A 19,315-nucleotide genomic window follows, 5' to 3' on the forward strand; every position below is an offset into this window, starting at 1 on the left:
AAATAGTTGCGATAGAAGTAGTAGTTGGATCGATAGTAATAGTAGTAGTAGAACTGATAAATGTTGCAGCAGCAGTAGTATTAGTAGTAGTTTGCATATATTGCCTTTTGGTCCGTTCATCTTCCCTTTTAAGTATTCTCTGAGATTCTTATTTTAATACACAAATAATTCTTTACATTATTTTAACAATCTAGATACACATAGTGCATTTTGTTAGTTCGAATTTGCCATCAATATTCTCTGAAGTTTTACCTTCATAGACTTAATAGTACTATAATCTAAATTATAGTACTTAACATAGCTAATAGTACATCTTAATACGCTAAGCCTTACAAGTTGCTGCAATTGAAGTAGGAGTTGGAGCAGTTTATTAGCAGTAGTAGCATGAGTAAAACTAGCAGTGGTATTAGTGTTAGTAGCGACACACATATATTACCTTTTTGTCAACTGATCTTTTCCCTTAAGTATTCTTCGAAAGTTTCAACTTAATACCCAAATCAATTCTTGAGACACACCCTTTTGAAAATACTCATGCGCATAGTGTGTTTTGATTTAGCTCAAATTCCCCTTCAAAATTCTGTCAAATTTGCACCTATATACGTGTAGCCTCAATTGTACAAATATCACAGTAGTAGCTGTAGCAGTAGGAAAAGTGGTAGCCGTGACAGTGTATAATTATTAGTAGTAACAGTAATAGCAGCAGTATTAAAAGCAGTAGTAGCAGGTACATTTTGACTTTTGGTCAAATGAACATCCCGCTCATGATGTCCCTTAAGTTTCCTCTTGATATGATAAGCCTTTCAAAAATATTAAAAAACAGTGTTCATCTGAGTTTCAGAATATTACCACTTTTTTAACAATAATAAAAATTTATACTCTCTCGAGAAGCATTGTTGATCCACAGTCGCTAGGAAATAAATCTGTTCTGGCTATAGTATGAAAACTAGGCTGATATTTTTTTTTATAGAAATTTTTTTATAGATGCCGCGAGTAAATAAAAGATTTGAAAATTTGGCGCATGATACTTCTTTCAAGAGGTAACAGCTATTTGTGCTTTGAAACCAGCATAAATAAAATAACGCATGACACTGGTTCTAAAAGTCACTTGGACTCCAGAAGACGTAAATGCATACCTGATTCTATTATTTATTTAGGGAACATAGTGAAAACATTACTTGATGCCTTTTCTAATGCTCTTTCCAAATAAAGTCATTGCTTCACTTGCAATGAGCCCCCCCCCCCTAGTGGTCCCATATTTAACTCTATGATATACATTTGTAAAAAATAAGAAAATACCAATTAATAAATAATTCTTACTTTGTATTATGCAGCTTTTTTTATTATTCACAATGTCATGTTTACAGGGTGTATTTGTGAGTGAAATTTGGCTATTATTTTATTGTAAAAGAGCATTAAATAGCCCCAATGTGTTACACCTCTTCTTTTCATGCCAGTAAGGGAATCATGTAGAATGTACATTTTACACATTGCTGCCTAAATTCTTTTGAAAAAGAATGGCAGCATTTGCATACTTTCCAAATAGACTACAGTTGTTGCTAACATGACAAAAGTACTTGAAAAATATTAATTGCCATAAGCAAAGAGGTATACAATGACTCAAGCATTAGACCACATTAGTTAAATTCATTAGCCTATTTAGATTAGGGCTATATCTAGCATCTCCAGGGGACATATGCATAATTTTCATGATAACAAACATTATATTTTTAGATAGTGTTGATCTGTGAACTGAATGGTGCTACTCTATTGGTATTACATTGTTTTCTTTAGAATGTCCCATAGAATTGAGTATTACCCCCTAAAAGTGACATCTTTTTCCTTTTTTTTTTGGCTAGTAGAATTAAGATAAAATATATCATTCAGTTGAAATTCCAATATTAGCTTAATATATCATGGTCATCTATTCCACAGAGCCTAGGGTAAGACAACCAGTACTGGGACACTTTGATCACTCTGCCTATTCTGAGAAAGAATCTTTGATTGGATTACAACATGTCCAATACTAGGACAAAAGACCTTAATCTTAGACACCTAATCTATAGATTTTTCTGGGTTGCTTCCAAAAAACCTGTTTTCTTTTCTCCCAGTATTGGACATGTTGCAAGCCAACCAAAGATTCTGTCCCAGAATAGGCAGAGTGATTGAAGTGTCCCAGTACTGGTTGTCTTACCCTATATAGGCCTAGGCTTGTAATGTTCAAGGATGATACCCTTAATAATTTTTATGTCTTCAATTGCTTTGTTTTTCTCATAGATTGAATCTTACAGTAAATAAAAATTTAATTTTTTATAACAAAATTGATAGAAAATAATAAATTTTCTACAAGCCTTTCAAAAAATTGAATAAAGTGTATTTTAGAGCCAACAATTTGAATGAAACACATTCAGTGCTCTGTTCAAATATAGTTATCACTGCCATCACAGTTGCATATATTTTTTGCTTATATTTTGTCAAGTGTTGGTCCATAATACCAAGTAATGCTATTTTGAAAAAACTAAAACATTCTTCCCATCTCTCCTCAAAACTCTCTGTATCTCTAACTGAAACTCTGTTCCTTTCTTTAAGTAGGACATGTTTAGACTAACCTACCTCCCCTTTTCCTCACAAGCCAATATAGTCAATGACCCAGAGGCCTACATAAATTGCCTGAACAGCATATGTTTTTGCTCAATACTGGTTAGTAATCCTTGCATGATCCATGGCTTTTTCAGTGTAGCAGTGTACCAGAGCGTCTTTTTGAAAAACAGCAGGTATAAAGCAGCCATTGTCTCTGAGTTCATTTCTTCATAAACTGAGTTCTAATTGGCACAAGCTAATGTGGCTTTCAAGTTTTTTATAGATTTATCATCAATTGTCCTTCTTATTTTTATGTTTATATTTGATTTCCCACAGTTAGTGAAAAATTCACCAAATAGGATAAAGTGATCCAAAGCATCTGTTAAGATGGTGTAATTTGAGTGCAGACTAAAATTTGTAAATATGTGGTCTATAAGTGAAGCAGACTGTTCACCAACATGTGTTGATATTCTTACTTTTGGGTCTAAACCCACAGAAAAACAAGCAGTCAGTAAATCCACAGGCTGAGATCTTGAGGGTTGGGACTATAAATTCACTAGTCCTAAATCTATGTTAAAATCTCCCATAAATACTATTTTCTGGTTCATAGAATTCAACAATTCCACAAGATCATTCAAACTACCAATAAAATTTGAGGCTCTTGATCCCAGAGGTTGATAAAATAGGAGTACCTGTAGCTTCTCTTTTCCAGACATGATTTCAACAATAAAAAAAATCACACTTCACCTATTGGTATAAATCACATAATTCAAGGATTTCATGAATATATAGATCCTGATTAATTAATTTAATCAGGGTAAGTCCTATTTTTGAATGGGTAGCCCTATTTCTAGTAACTACTCTATTCCCAAATATACCAACTAAAGAACTATTAATATCACTAAGAAATGTCTCACATAGTCCTAGAATTCCAGTGAAATTAATGCAAAGGAAAGTGGAGAGAAAATCTAAACTACTAAGCACTCCATGACAGTTCCAAAATGCAATTTGGGATGCTTGTGACTGATTAAATGGAGGGATTTGGTTATTATTTATATATTTGCTGGGAAGAAAAGACTGAATTAAAAGATCAGAATATTGATCACCAGCTGATCCCACCAATTTAAGTAATTTATTTTGATCAAGTTGATTTTTCTAAAAATCATGGAGCTGGTTGGATGTTACCTTACTTAACACTTATCATAAAAATAAAACTTAACAAAATCAATCTGGAAAGAAAGGCTAATAATCAGAAAGCAGTACTTCAGATTATTTCAAGTAAGAGCAGAGCAAGGAGGTTCCAATTAAACAGCAACAATGCAGTCATTTAGCTCACCTAACTTTGAGGCCCAACATCCAACTTGTTAGCTGCAGAAATAGAAAAGGACCAGAACAAGAACTTCTCTTGCAAAACTAGAACCAAATAAAAAAGAAGGAAAACATGAAAACAATTGCACAGAATAGCAAGATACAAAAAGCACACTAAGGCAAGATTCATTTAAATCTTCCTTTTCTTTTTTTTCACTCATGGAAGATTAATATAAGTTCAAGTCACTGTCAAACTTATTCATTAATGCAAACCAAACATAACTAGACACAAGACCACAAATATGAATAAGATCTTTGATTTCCAGCCATATGTCTGTACCCTTTTTACAGACCTGCAAAGACCTAAATTATGGTGGTTAAAATTTATTACTCTGTTTTTTTTTTTTTTTTTTTTTTTTTTTTTTTTTTTTTTTTTTTTTTTTTTTTTTTTTTTTTTTAAGACAAGAGATGGCTGTTTAGAGACTGCATAGTTTTTTGTCTTTTTTTTTCTGTATTTCTTTGATATTAAATGAATAAGTTACCATTTATATGCTGTTGTTTTGCTGCTTAAAAGGGGCATTTTAGGTCCCTGATTGAGCAGCATAATGTTGATTCTAGTACAATTTTAGTATTTTTTTTGGTTGAAACAAACGCATACCAACCTACCTACCTACCTAATTTCACCTTTTGTTCTAATATCATGTGATTTAGTTGACATTCCACTTCTTTGCAAATTCAATTAAGGTGGCAAGTCTGTACAAATAAATATACCACTTGCCTTAGTTTACCAATGTTCAACATTACCACTTGAATCTCATTTACAGATCCTGGTGATACAGACACTGGCTTCACCTGTTTTTGTTCACTTTTACATTGGTGGGAGTCAGTAATATTTCCCAAGGGAGAAGCAAAACGATAGCACTTACATATCATTACTGGCTCAGTAATGCCTAACTTATTCCTGAAGAGTTTTTTCATATTGGTTTCTGGCATTTTGTCAGATTTTTCATCCAGTAAGCCATGAATCAGCAAGTTAACCTTTTGGTCTTTATTTCAAAACCAAACAGCCATTGTTCAAGAGCTTCAGATTTAAGCTTCTGATCTTGTAGTATAGTGCTTCTGATCTTCTGATTTTGTAGTATAGATTTGAGTTTACCTAGTTGTGAATCACACTTCACTGCATCACTTTTTAATGACACAATTTCTGCTGAAATCTAGTCTAATTTAGTGGAAAACTCAGCCTGAGACTCAATGATCTTGTTCAGTTTGTCACCAAATAAATTAACAAAATTGTCAATTAACAACTGACTGACATACAATATCATTAAATACTGTAAAAACCACTATAAAAAGTTTTTATCGAGGACCTTCTTTCAAGATATGATATTGTGTGTTTGCAGGAACATTTTGCAACCTCTCTCAGCCTTACCTTATTGAACCTGTCACCAAACCATCAAGTTTTTATAGTCGCAGCCAAACGCTATCGCACTCATGGCCAGCCATCTGGCAGCCTTGCGACTTACATTAGATACTCTATCCGCTTCTATGTTTGACTCGGCATTAGACTTTCTCGCTGTCAAAATCCAATATATGGTTATCATGAACATGTACCTCCCTACAGACCATCGTCATAACCGATCAGGTACACTGTTTGCCATAAGTATTGCAAGGCTATCAAAGTGTATTGATAAAATAAAAAAGTATGGACTTTTGTGTCTGATAACAGGTGACTTTAATTGTGATTTTGAAAACCTGAGCGGCAACAACAGTTAGAGTTCTAGTCATGCTAATATGTTACTCGGTATGCTAGGTGTTGAATATATAGTTGCGTCTAAGAATAAGAATTTTTCAAATATTCATAATTTGGGAAGTACGTCAAACCTAGATCATGTTATGCACACTCGATCAGTTACATCAAGTGAGGTTCTTGTTTCTGATTCAAATTTTACATCAGACCATTTTCCATTGTTTTTCAATATTGATTTAAATTTTGTGTTTTGCCTCCCCCTGGAAGGCTCCAGAAGCGTCCTTATTTTGTTTGTGATTGGAAACGTGCGTCTATGAGTTCATTTCAGTCGACTTGTGATGAACTTGCTTCAAAATCTGTGTTCCTTTTGATCTGCTGATGGCTAGTTCAAAGAACTATCCAGCGGAATCACGGATTAGGTCGAATATTATCATTGGTTGAAATATATTCACTCTAATATTGTTACTCATCCTTGGGCAGTTATTTTGAGGCAATAGGCATTGTTTTTTGTAGTTAGATATCCATTTGTTCTTTATTTTTCTTGTGTTTGTGTATTCTTTTGTAGTGTATTTTTTGCTTCTTTTTTTTATCTTATACTCCATCTGTTTCTTTTGATGGGAAATATATATATATATATATATATATATATATATATATATATATATATATATCCATACATACATAAATACATTTCAATTCATTCCAAAGTACATCTGTGAATAAAAAAAGAAAAAAAAAATGATACTTATCTTCAATTGGGGCAGGTCTATGCTATATTATTTTTAATCTAAGAAGCAGGCCAGAATCATAATTCTTAAGCTGAAAAATTGAAAATAAAGTTTAACTAATGCTCATTTTGTTAACCAATGAAAAAGCAAAGTAAAATTTAAAATACAAATATTGATTTAAAAGGCTTTTCCAAATCCAAAATTTCAAAGAAAAGTAAAAAGCTATTATTAAACCAAAAACAAGCAGAACCAAAGTCATATAGTGAAATTTTTAAATTTAATTATTTAAAACAAATAGAAATCACTAACAATTAATAAATGGAACCCAAAACAAACACTAATTACAATGAATAGCCAAGTCAAGCTGAAAATGAACAGAAATTACCTCAAACTGTAGCAGAGCTAATTAACTAAGCATTCTAGAGACCAGAGCTTCATTTAAATTTTATTGAAAACACAATATATTTTAAACATTTTTGCAATTAAAATATTAATAAGTTAGAAGTTGTTGAGACTTCCAGGAGGAAATACAATTATATTTAACAATCTGTCTACTTTGATTAGTTATTTTCAGTAATCTTGACTATTATGAAGAATTTTTCCTTTAGTTGTTGCTATTGTTTTGACAAATAAAACTGCACTCTGCAGAATACCTATTGTCAGGGACATACATATGTTATGTCCCTATTGTTATGTCCCTATTGTCAGGGACATAACATTCAAGCTGTTTTAAAATTTCAAGAGAGAGGGCAGGGAACAGGGAGCATCACTTTTATTTATAAACATTAGTTAGCCTTGAGATGCTATTTTTGGTTTTTGTGCTGTTGTTGATGTTGTGACAAATAATAACACATTGCTTGAAATGAGGATCGTTTTCAGTAAAGCCCAAATTGTGATCTGCCTTTTAGGAAGCTTGGAGGGCATTTGTCCTATTCCTGCATGTGGCAATTTCTGTTCATTTTAAGTTTGACTTCATTATTCATTGAAATTTTAGTTTATTTTGGTCTCGTAGACAATTATGTTTGTTTTTAAGCATTATTATAGGATTTCATTTCTGTCTTTCTTTGATTTAGTATAATTGTCTTTGAAAGCTTCTTTTGTGGAAAATGGCTTTTTGCACATTAGTTCAGTTTAAAAGCAGCCTTTTTTTTGGTTTTTAGTCTATTTGTTTTATGCTGGTAAATTTTTTCCTATTGTAGGCTGAAAAAGTTTTCATGGTTGTTGTTGGAAAATGGCTTCAATGTTTGGAGTCATAGCTGCTGGAAGATTGGTAAGGTCTAAAATTACTATCATTCCGGTTTTAATAGTTGTTCTGTTGTTGTTTTGTCTGGAAAGGGTGGGTAGGAAGGGCGAATTGACCTCCCTAGAGTTTTGTAACACAACTTTTGTGAAAATGAAATTAAACTTTGGTGAAAATTAAAAGTTATTAGCATGTATGAAATTAATTTATTTTGAATTTGGTCTTCTACTTTACAGTCTCAGCCTTTGGCTAGTGATAAATAAGTTCAGAAAACTAGGACACGCAACAACCACCTTGCTTTGAGCCTTCTACTGGTTCTTTGTTTGTTAAGCTCTTTGTTGAAATAGGTGGAAAGTTCATGCATTTCAACAAGGTAATAGATGTGCGCCTTTCTAATGAAATTATCTATGATGACCCTGTTTTATATTAAATATTGGATACCACATGGATCATTTCCTCCAGAAGGTAAAATTTTCAAGGATATATCTACTGTTCTGATCATTTTTTATCCAGAGGTCTTAGCAGCTTTTGGGTTATCGTGAGGCAAAGAGCGTGAATGGTTCCCTTCAAATTAAATTCAGCCCTTAGAAAGATTCTTAATTTGTCAACTAATGGGACCACTCCCAACCACCTACGATCTTCCCATTTTTTATGATGAAAAATTGAATGGGGGACACATTGCTTTTTACAAAATCTTTGTGAAGTCTTAAAACACGAGCTCACCTGATGTGTCCCAGGATTTTTCTCCATCTTTTTGCAATTGGGCTTTTTTCATAAAATTAAGCAAAACAAAACGTTCTTTATCAAATCATAGTAAAGAGTAATATTAGAAGCGAAAGAGACAGAAATGATCTTATGTAATGGTTATCTCTTAGCTTGCCACTAAAATCTAGGTCATTTTATTATTTGAGTGTATTTGCTTAAAAAATATTTTTTAAAGTTGTATGTCTTGAAAGCAAATTAGTAAATAAGACAATGGTAATTATCAGCTATATATATTTTCTGCAATCAAAACAGCCTTTATTCTAAAGAATTAGTCTAACTTTATCTAAAATATCTAAATAAATTTATGAAATATCTTCATAAATATCTAAAATATCTTAATAAATTTATCTAAATAGCAAGAACTTTGGGTGTATTTGCACCCTAATATATATCTCAGCACATGAGCATTTCCTGCTTATTTTAAATTTCAATATAAACCTTTGTTTTGATTAGAAAACATTAGTCTTAATAAGTTAAAAATATATTATTTTATTCCATTTCTTACTATTAAAATTTTTATTTCTTTGTATTTTTGTGCATGTTGTCCAATTGAAAGAGACCCAGCAACTGAAGCGTCGATTCGACACCCTATGAGCCAGCAATGGATCTTTATCTTTTATTTTTTCTGTACAGTCGAAAAGGGTTGATTTTTTACTTACTTTTAACTACTATGAACAGCTTTATTATATTTTTCTCCTCAAACTGTCTGTTTGAGGAATTGAACCTTTTCAAGAAAATTAGATGTTAGTTAACATAGCTTAGGAATATAAATCAGTTCACATCATGTTGTGAACATATGTGAAACTCGTCCAAGTTTTGAAATAATTATTTTAAAATTAGAAACTATAAGTTTAAATTATAAATCATCAAAGAATATGATAAACTTTTAGAGAGGAGCCCTTGACGTTTTTCAACTGTACTTCTGATTTCATTCGGAACCTCCCTGAAATTCTTCGAAAATCCCATAGGCATGTTTTTGGCTTCTGAAATGTCTTTGGACACCCATGAGATAAACCAAAAAGTAATCCAAATAATGTGATACACTATTTAGGGATTAGATTAAGAATTATTAAGGGATTGGGGACTAAGTATTACAGAAGAAGTAAAAGTAATACAAATTTCTGAGATGATAAGGATAATGATCATAACAAAAAAGAGAAGTGCAATTAAGGGCTCTTGGAAGGTCTCAGTGAAAACACTGAAGATGTCTGTTCACCAAAGAGCATAAAAAGATTTGAGATCAATTGTTGGTTTAGTTACTGGTTGGTATCTTTTCATAATAAGATTTCTTGCTTTTATATTAAGCCTTGGGAGGTAGCACTTGAAAAGCGGAAAAACTCACATCCAAAAAGTCGGGCAATGAAAGGCACACGACTTGATTATGAGATGAAAGAAGATTTTCAGTGAATAACCCAGCAAAATACATTCAAGTGCCAATGACATCAATATTTTTGCCCCTTCGACCCCCTAGAAGTCAAAAGTAGTATTCGCCGAGGTAGAAAAAGCTGTAGTTTTCCAGTTTCCATTGTTTCTCTGTAGATAGACAAGATAAGCTTGACAAAGCAATAACTTACCGTCATTTCGGCTTTCAGTCCTAAAATCTCTTAATTTTTTTTGATGATGAATGCTTTCAAGGTCAAGTTTTTTATCCCTTAGAGTTACTTGAAACTAACCATGCCCTCCCCTCCCTTAAACGGCGCTTCCCTTTGCTCCTTTTGGATGCCCCTGGTATTCATACCTGAAAACCACTGTCATCTAAGATTTGTCTATTGGTCTTTTAAAATTATAAAGTTTTTGGGCGCTAGCATGTTTCATCAGTGTTCGCCTCTTTTAACCGCTAAAATAAATGAGCAAAGTTAGTTAATTAAGTTTGAAAAAGCTTTCCTATACAACCAAATACGTTTCTTTTTATTTAATTTGGCTTCTGCTGCTACCAAAAAAATGCACAACTGCATATGGGGGCCTTCTTTATTAAAAATTTTGTTCTCAATTTTCGTTAAAATTTTAATCTTTTCCACATAAGTAATTATAAAATCCGATTTTATTTGAACTACGTTTGGTACTTGAAGATGTCTTACAATGCAGAATTCATAAAAACCATCATTTTTGTCAAATGCATCTCATGCTTAAAAGATAAATTTTCTTCATCCAGATGTGTGCTTAAAAATCTAAAAGTACATTTAGAGACAAAATACAAATATGTTCATTTGACGTTTTACGGACAAAACGCTAAATTAATCAGCCAATTTCTTGTGATACCTTTAGGAAATTGTTTTCTTGGATTTTCGTTGGCTGAATTGCTTTTGTGTTGCAAAAATGTTCCTGTGTTCTTAACTCTTGTATAGTAAGTAATGTTTAAAAGAAGTTTTCTTAAGCTTTTTTTGGTGCATAAGCTTTAGGTTATGTTCATAAAATGCTAAAATAGAAACAGGTGTAAGCCCTTTTTGCTTATTGCTTATTAATTATTAATTCTTAATTAATTAATTAATTATAAGTTATTATAATTAATTATAATTAATATATAATTATAATAAATATATAATTATATATTATAAATATATAATTAATATTATATAATAAATATATAATTATTATAATAATATATAATTACATAAAATATATAAGTTATTATAATTAAGTTATTAATTAATTATAATTATTAATTCACCTTATTGCTGTTATGTTTCTTCTTATACACAAGAAATAATAGCAGTGTAACAATTAGCTTTGTTGCTGTCACATGTTTATAACCTCAAACTGTGTTTTACTTAAGTTACTGTTTTCTTCAAAAATCTCTAATATCAATTAAACTTGTATTTATTGTAAATTGTAAAAGAAACAAAAAAAAACCCACAATATCATGAGCATAATGCAAACTTTACATATTCAGGTTAAATTACATTGTTATGTTGTGGTAAGTGTTTTCGCTTGTATGTTTTTCAATGTATATTGAGTTTTTTCTCTTAAGCAAAGGCGCTAGATGGTGGTGAATGTTCCACCAGTAATTGGGTTATATTGGTTTTAATGTATTTGTAAAAATTAATTTGGCTACTTGTATGATACTCACTACTGCTCAAGTTGTTCATGCATTGATGCACTGTAAACCGGTTTCTTTCGCTAGTTTCTTTCACTTTAGCGTGTGGAAAGACAAAGAGAAGGGCTGTATATTTGCGGACTAGGGGTGGGGGGTGGAGATAAAGTATTTGGACAGTGTGAAGTCAGAAAACAATTCTTACTTCGTAATATGCAGAATAATTGTAGCTAGCACACTTTGTATTCATACCCGCTGTACTTTACCTCCACCCCCCCCCCCAATGTGCAGATATATAGCCCAAACTTGTTTCTAAACTATTATATTTTTATCATACCTAGGTGTATTTTATTAGGATTAACCCAACTTTACTTCTTGAGTAGTTCATACAAGTACCTTAATTTATTGTTGCTAAGACTATACCTGAGCTAAGAACTACCAAAAGTTACGAGCATGAAAAAATTCTCCTTATTTTGAAAAAGCGGAACACCCCTTAAAAGTGAACACCATAAAATTCAGTGTATCAGAAAACCTATTGTAGAGGTTTCAAGCTCCTATCTCCAAAAATGTAGAATTTTGTATTTTTTGCCAGAGCTGGTAAGGGGACCAAAGTTTTCTGTATCTTGAAGTAAAGTAGGAAATGGGGAAACGATACTTAAGGGCTGAGAAAGAGCCTGGGTTGGGCAGAACGTGGATAGGGAAGTGTCTTCAAGGGAAAATTTTTCTTTGAGAGGGTTTAGTACTGCATTTTTGACAAACTGAGGCAACACTTAAAGTTCCAGCACTAGAGGACGGGACTATCTTTTTTGAAAACTGTTCGCAGTGATATTTTGTAAGGTTTCAGTATTATTTAACTTATACCTAGAAATCCCAGGGTGCAAAACTGGGCTAGCATATTCAGCTAGAGGGTGAACAAACAAGGTGTAAATTACAGGTGTAAATACAAAGGGAGGGCGAAATATAATAAGGCACTTAAGGAGAGAGACAGAAGTATTAACCTTTTAGATGATATTTTTAGCATGAATATTCCATTTTGAATTAGAAACAATTGTGATCTTACCTTAGCAAAGCTGTTAGTCATAACAGAAAAAAGGTGGGGACTTAGGAAATTAGCTTGGGTTACTATTATAGCTTTTCCTGTTGAAAAAATTGTACTTTGTATAATTTAGGACTATTTTATGTTAAAAGTTCGTGCAAATAAAATCGCTTAAGAAGTTTCTGCCCCCTTGGGAGTAGAGGGGGGATGAAGGGGTACATAATTTTTCTTCTCCTTAAAATACCAAAAATCTAGAAACTTCAAATTTTTGTGATGTTAGTACAAATATTGACTTACAAAATTACTTGCCAGGCCCGATCAACCACGTGAAGCAAGATGCTTTGGTTGTCGAGTACCTGGTTTAAAAGATTCATGTTTTTTGATAATTAAAAGAATATTATCTTCCTTATTCTTTTAAGAGCAACCTGGCTACGGAAAATAACCCCGGAGATCAGCATATTTTATTGTGAAATTTCAATTCTTCGCTTATTCTTTTATTTCATACGTGCTCTAATATCTTCCTTTACTACTTGTTCCTCCGGTATCTGCTTGACTATGTTTTTATAGGTTGAAACTGATTTCTCTCAAATATCAGAAGCTCGATTTTTGAAAAACATTGCTGATGTAGAGACTGTCAACCATTTAGTTATTTTTATGACTGGTAGTGTGCCTTTTCCTGATGGATATGGTGGTCTGGGTAAGTCAAGAGAAAAATGGGGGATATTTTCCTATGTTTCCATTGATACAAGTATGCTTTTACTTCATTGGTTTACCTATGTGACGTATTTTCGCAAACCAGTCACATAATTTCTTATTTGTAGAGATAACAACTACCTCACTTCTTAAAAAATATAATTAGCTTAGAAATCAACTGTTTAAGATTTTAAGCCAGGAAAAACAGTGGAAAGTTAGAGTTTACCTGATTGGTTTGCCGGTGTAAAATTTTTAGCTAATAAAGGTTAAACAGAAATTTTCTGAGTTCTAGAGTTCTTTTATTTGTCAATAAATCTACGACAAAATTCAACATCAAAAAAATATCTCCCGCAAGACTTCATGATCAGTAAGGCACTAGGGAGAAAAAAAAATACACAAAAAAAACTAGAATCCTGTCACCCACAATAACAATGCCAAAAATCACAAGCTAGGCAGGAGAGTAGCGCATGATTCCACCAACTCCATCAAACGTCCAACCCCATTCCAGGCACATAAACTCCAAGGAAAACTGGGGGAAACTTAATTATAACTAGGAGAGACGATATGATGCATGATTTTTACCACAATTAGCACACGTGGGGCAAGCGCTACAAGGACTATTCTTAGTAGAAAGATGTGGCCCAGCACATCCCGCACGTTTCGGGTTATTGCTGGTGCAAGCGCTTTGAAGGTGATTGCATGATTGGCATGTGAAGCAGCATTTAGGTAGCTCCTTAGATTCGTGAGCTCGAAAAAAATCATATCCAATTAATTCCTTCTTTGAAATAAGCAGACCTAGCGAAGGAGTTTTCAAATTCAAGCTTAATTGACAAAGTTTGGCCAAAGCGACTCCCACTGCTTATACATATTTTAACTGGAAAATCACGGAGAATCCCAAAAAGCGCTTGGATTTTGCTTACTGTTGCTCTGAATATTAAGTTCTGAGCTGATGCACAAAAATCTTCAGTTGCAGATATATCGATATTGACATACAATCTGTCATTAACAATTTTCACGCTGCAAACTAATTCATGTGCTGCTTTGATCGAGAACAGTTTTGCGTTTAATTGGATCAGACAGCTTTAAAGAAACTTTAGAAACAATAACTGTCGTATGAGTATCAATTGCTGGGGTAAGTTTAGGTAACTGAGCAGAATTCAACTAATAGTTGTCAAGATTCCTTGACACTCCAAGAACCACTTGTTGCAGCTCATTAGACTTCCAGAGTAAAGAAGTATAAGCTGTGTCGGGGAGACATGGCACCTTGGTTGGCTGCTTTATCACAAACTTTGGCACAGAAGTGTCGCTACTGTCAGTAGAACTAAACAGAGTAATAATATACAAGTTCAGGTGTTTCGTCCGTGCTTGGCATGGCTATCGCAATCCACCACACAATTTACACAGTCGCTTAATTAATTCCAGTTCAAAGCAGTGAATTTATGAATATGAAGAATCTAGGTCAAGTTCAAAGCTAGTGAATTGATACCTGTTAAAAGCAATCTGAAAAGTTCAAATAATCCAAAAAAGATGTAGTCACTTTGAAGACTAAATGAAAAAATCGAAAAAAAATTTATATTTTATCTGGTTTGTTTTAAATAGGTAGCTGGTTGACCTTTGTTTTTAACATCTTAAAATTACTCCCCCTCCTATCTCTTTATTTTAAAAGAGAGGAATCTCTTTAAAAGAACTCTTTCCATTCTGGTAAATGAAAAGAGGCAATAGGCCTACTGATAACTATTTTTAAAAGTATATTGACAACTTAGTACAAGAAAAAGATTTTGTTTTATATTTGTCGATAGTAAAAAACTTTTCTAGTGAGGTTATGAAATGTTCCATGCTTATTTTTAGTGTTTATACGCATCGGGCAGAGGACGAGGTGCACGACTCTTAACGAATATAATAGTAAATTTGGGTTGCTCACTACATGTAAATTAAGGGTGTGCAATTCAAGTTAGAAACGGTGTTTCCTCACTGGAAATGATCCCAAATCAGGTCAATCGTGCTCAATTGCTTAACTTTCTATGCCATGGAATTCATAACCTGTTGTTTTTGAATGTGAAATATTGCCGAAGTAAGATGGATTAATGTATCCTCTGCTGTTATAATAGTTTTTTTTTTAATAATATTGAATGCGGCAAGCGTTAACGTACCTTGACGTCCGGTAACTTTTTTCTTAACTATAGTCCTTGACGAATGGTGGATATAGGTCCAATCATTATGTTTGGGGGGTCAAAATGCAAAAGAAGAACGGTCTAGTGGCTCTATCTGTATATTTTTTCAGGGGAGAGGGTCTCTGATCTATTTTGGTAGGTCTTTTTTGTAAAGGTTTGTTTTTTCGCAGATTAATTTTCCTTACGTCTATCTAAGTTGGCGCACTGCAATTTTGAACATCTTGAATATGAAGCCCTGCTCTCGTAAGGGTCCAGCTAGGCAAATTCAGTTTTGATCCATTCCCTGCCGCGAGAATACACAAGTCTTTATTGATGAAATCTGATAACTCTATGTTTTGAGGTTTAGCTACGTAAAATCCAGAATTTGGCTGAAAGTTATGGTAGACAATGATATTCTTTAAATCTAATATTATTTGAAAATACTAATCTAAAGACTTAGAATTAACATCTTGCCTCTTGAAATTGCAGCAACACAAATCACAGTGGCAAGTTTTGGTCATGTTTTTAAGCAGAAATTATCAAAGCTAAAACAGCTAAGAAAGAAAAAGCATGATTAATGTTTTCGTAAATGTTAACTGAACAAGCTGGGATTATCTTTCTGTAAGATTATATTACTTTGTAGAACTGAATACTCGTTACTTTTTTTTTTAGTTTACTTCAGCTGGCCAGAACCAAATGCGGCACCAATATGGCAATACCTTGGTCACATTTCTAATCAGAAGCCATCTGCAATATTTAAGCTATCAAAGATAAAGCAAGGGCAACAGACTAATGTACTTGCCTTTGGCCAGCAAGCCTTCTCACATACGGCACAAATTGGCATCTCTATTGAGCCATTAACGTCAATACAGTTTCAAACCCCAACATCCGAGGCTGAGCCATCATCTGTATTATCGTTTTTGGAATTTGGCCAAAAAATGGTGGATAGCTTATTTAATTATGTGGCTAGTTTCTGCGTCAATGTTCCAGGGAGGAGTCAGCAGGAAATGTATGTCCCAATGTCGGCTTTGAAAAATTGGTATGTAAACTTTGAACGAAGACTTCAACAAAATCCTCACTTCTGGAAATCATGATCTGTTAAATGAACAATGTATATCGTGTGAAATGATTATGTCGATCTCGCCTGCTAATGTTTTTTGAATAAATTTTCTTTTACCTGTCCTGTAGTGAGAGATTAAATTTTGAGTATGTTGTCAGCAAATATAGCTTAATGCCAGAAGAACATGCAAATGCTTCTATCTCTTCTTATATTCTATCTCAACTTTTTAATTTTTAGTATTAACAGTGTAAATTAGGATGGCCCTATATACCTTTAACTGTGAATAGTATTGAAAACTTGATAGTTGCCACTCTATTTAAAAGAAATTATATATGTATATCATCAATAGAACAAGTACTGTCAGATATAAATGCCACGTTCTATGATAATGGCCCTTTGTTGGATATAGTCTGTTTTTTTTTTTAAAAGCTGGGCAGTGGCTACTCTATTGAAATGAAAATCACTATGTCATACTGTTATTAAACAAAATATGTACAAAGATAAAGAACAACTTAATACTCTTCTGGGCCTGCCCAAGACACTGACTAAGGACTGTCCTGTACACTGAAAAACAAATGTACCCTTCATCCAAAATATATTTCAATGCAATTTTCACTTATCAGCCTATCAACTAGCAGTAGATTGGCTCAATTACCTACGACATAAACAACCAAATATCAGCCTCCTCCAATCCCTCCCCGACCTCACGGAAAACTATATTTATAGCTTCATTTATATTTATAACCTGCTAGGGTAGTATTCAAAGGTTGGTAATTGCCTTTCTGTTGAAAAGAAACTACACCATAAGCGAATATTATAGTTTTCTGATAAGGTATTTTTGCAAGCCTATCACAGTCATCCTTAATTGAAGCAAACAATATAGCCCCGCCTTTTCAAAGCTGGGCCCCGCCTTTGCCAGTTTTGAAACTAAATTTTTGGAAGTTTAACCATCTCCAACTTTTCAAGTTTCCTACTGTAGTCAGTTTTTTGTGAGAATTTAAGAATATCCCAAGAATCACTTTCTAAAAATCAGAATATATCAAATAATAATAATATGTACATTTTAATATATTTTTTGACGGTAATGTGTATATACTTTTTGTAAGATTCCAAGATAAGGTGTGATATTTCTAGACATTGGGAAAAATCTGAGGGACAGGTAGCTATGGTAGTCCTGACGAGCATTACTTTGGTGAGCGCATGTCATTGGGCTAGCTTTATCAGATTTGAGCTTCTACAACTCCACTGATGGAGAATACGGCTTGTACTTGTAAAGCACCAACATAGGGGCCACATCAAGCTTAAGAGGCTCTTGTAAGGGCTAAGGAGGGCGTAGCCAGGGGAATAGCCATCAGTGGTATCGTTGAGTGGGGGCAAGGGGAGCAGTTGCCCTCCCCCAATAATATGGAAAAACTATAATTTATTAAGTGGCTTTAAAACTTGTGTTCGTTTCAAGTGTCAAATTTGCTCTGTAATTTGAGCAGATAATTGTTTTTAATTAATCCATACTTGTTTTTAACATAAGGAAAACGAGAAAAATAGGGTCCATTACATTTCAAAATATGTTCCACAGTAATATTTTTCCACATATACTGCCGACGAAACCTTGTCATCAAGTAAAAATGTAACCCTTGTTAATTGAAAAATGTTCTGTGTTTCTGGTTTGATCACATTTGCTCAGGTCAATTTTCCCCCCTGATATTAAAGGTGCTGTTACTCCCTAAAATCCGTCAGTTCAACGTTATTGTCTGAATGAAAAAAAAAATGATTCAGCCTCTGATATTTGGGTCAAATCGGCTGTAGTTTGATCGCGGACTTTTGTAGAGGGTAATCCCCTCCAGGAATCATTTAATTGTTTTAATTTGTATTTCCAGTATTTAATTGAAACTCCGATTATTTTGTTTGTAATTGAAACGCCTAATAACCGCTGATAACAGCCTATTCCTTACGTTTTGGATTCACATACTAACCCACAAATATAGGACTACCTGTGTGTACAATGCTATCATAAATTTTCTCTATTTTTGCTTTTCTAATATTTCTTTTAACCAGCTCCAAAAAAAGAATCGACATAAATATGCTAAGAATTGTGACTGAAATTAGTCATATTTGACACAACACCAGCGCTACTTGTGGGACATTTATGTCCCCCAATAAAAATTCTGTCGCTAAGCCCCTTGTAGCCACAGTATTTTTCTTAGGGGAGGGGTTGCAATTGAAGTAGGTACTATTCAAGCGGTAGGGAAGAAAAGTAACTAATGAACAAACACGCTACCTGTTGAATTTGAAAACATTACGCAACACATTATAAACAATATATACACACTAAGTAATTGTATATATGAGTTCTGGTGCTCGGATTTTACTAAAATTGTCAGCAATGAGCAACTGTAGACGACAGTGGTATAGTGTAAACAAGTTTCCGGGTGGTTGAAGGGGGCTGTCGCATACACTCGCCTTTTTTCAGCCAGATTCACCTCTAACGCCGCTGTGCATATCTCCCATCCACTTCCCCCAACCCCCACGCCAAGCAGAGGATGTTCAATCTCATAACTCAGTCAAGTTATATTCTAATAACCCCAGGTGTCGGGTTTTTCATTTGCTCGTTATTTTGAATGGATTTTGATTCTGTAAGATTCAATTTGTGATACTAAACTTTTAATATACGAGATTTATTCAGATGCCACATATTCTTTTTTTTTGTTAAATTGATTTGTTTGTGGGTTCATCGATTTATATTAATAAATTAAATAAAAAAATACTTTCTTAACTGAAAGTAAGGAGCGACATTAAAACTTAAAACGAAAAGAAATTACTCCGTATATGAAATGCGTTGTCCCCTCTTCAACGCCTCGCTCTTTACGCTAAAGTTTTTAATTGTTTTAAAAAGTAGTCAAACTTAATTGTTAAAAAAGAGTCAAACTTTAGCGTAAAGAGCGAGGGATTGCGGAGGGGACAACCCATTTCATATACGGAGTAA

General features: G+C 33.3%; 1 protein-coding gene across 4 annotated transcripts in view; it reads left to right on the plus strand.

The window, feature by feature from the left end:
- LOC136038173 (protein OPI10 homolog) overlaps positions 1 to 16,455 on the plus strand; it is a 466,996-nt gene extending 450,541 nt beyond the window's left edge. The window contains exons 1-4 of one of the 4 annotated variants that reach the window (XM_065721249.1): positions 993 to 1,037; positions 7,560 to 7,630; positions 13,000 to 13,129; positions 15,948 to 16,455. In XM_065721249.1, the coding sequence (XP_065577321.1) occupies positions 7,592 to 7,630; positions 13,000 to 13,129; positions 15,948 to 16,369 (591 nt within the window). In that variant the 5' untranslated portion in view covers positions 993 to 1,037; positions 7,560 to 7,591 and the 3' untranslated portion in view covers positions 16,370 to 16,455. Of the gene's footprint in view, positions 1 to 992; positions 1,122 to 5,252; positions 5,264 to 7,557; positions 7,631 to 12,999; positions 13,130 to 15,947 lie in introns of those variants that run through there. The other 3 variants (XM_065721246.1, XM_065721250.1, XM_065721247.1) reach the window with 3 other exon arrangements.
- The last annotated feature ends 2,860 nt before the right edge of the window (positions 16,456 to 19,315 follow it).

The sequence above is a fragment of the Artemia franciscana genome, chromosome 17, assembly GCF_032884065.1.
Source record: "Artemia franciscana chromosome 17, ASM3288406v1, whole genome shotgun sequence".
NCBI lineage: Eukaryota > Metazoa > Arthropoda > Branchiopoda > Anostraca > Artemiidae > Artemia > Artemia franciscana.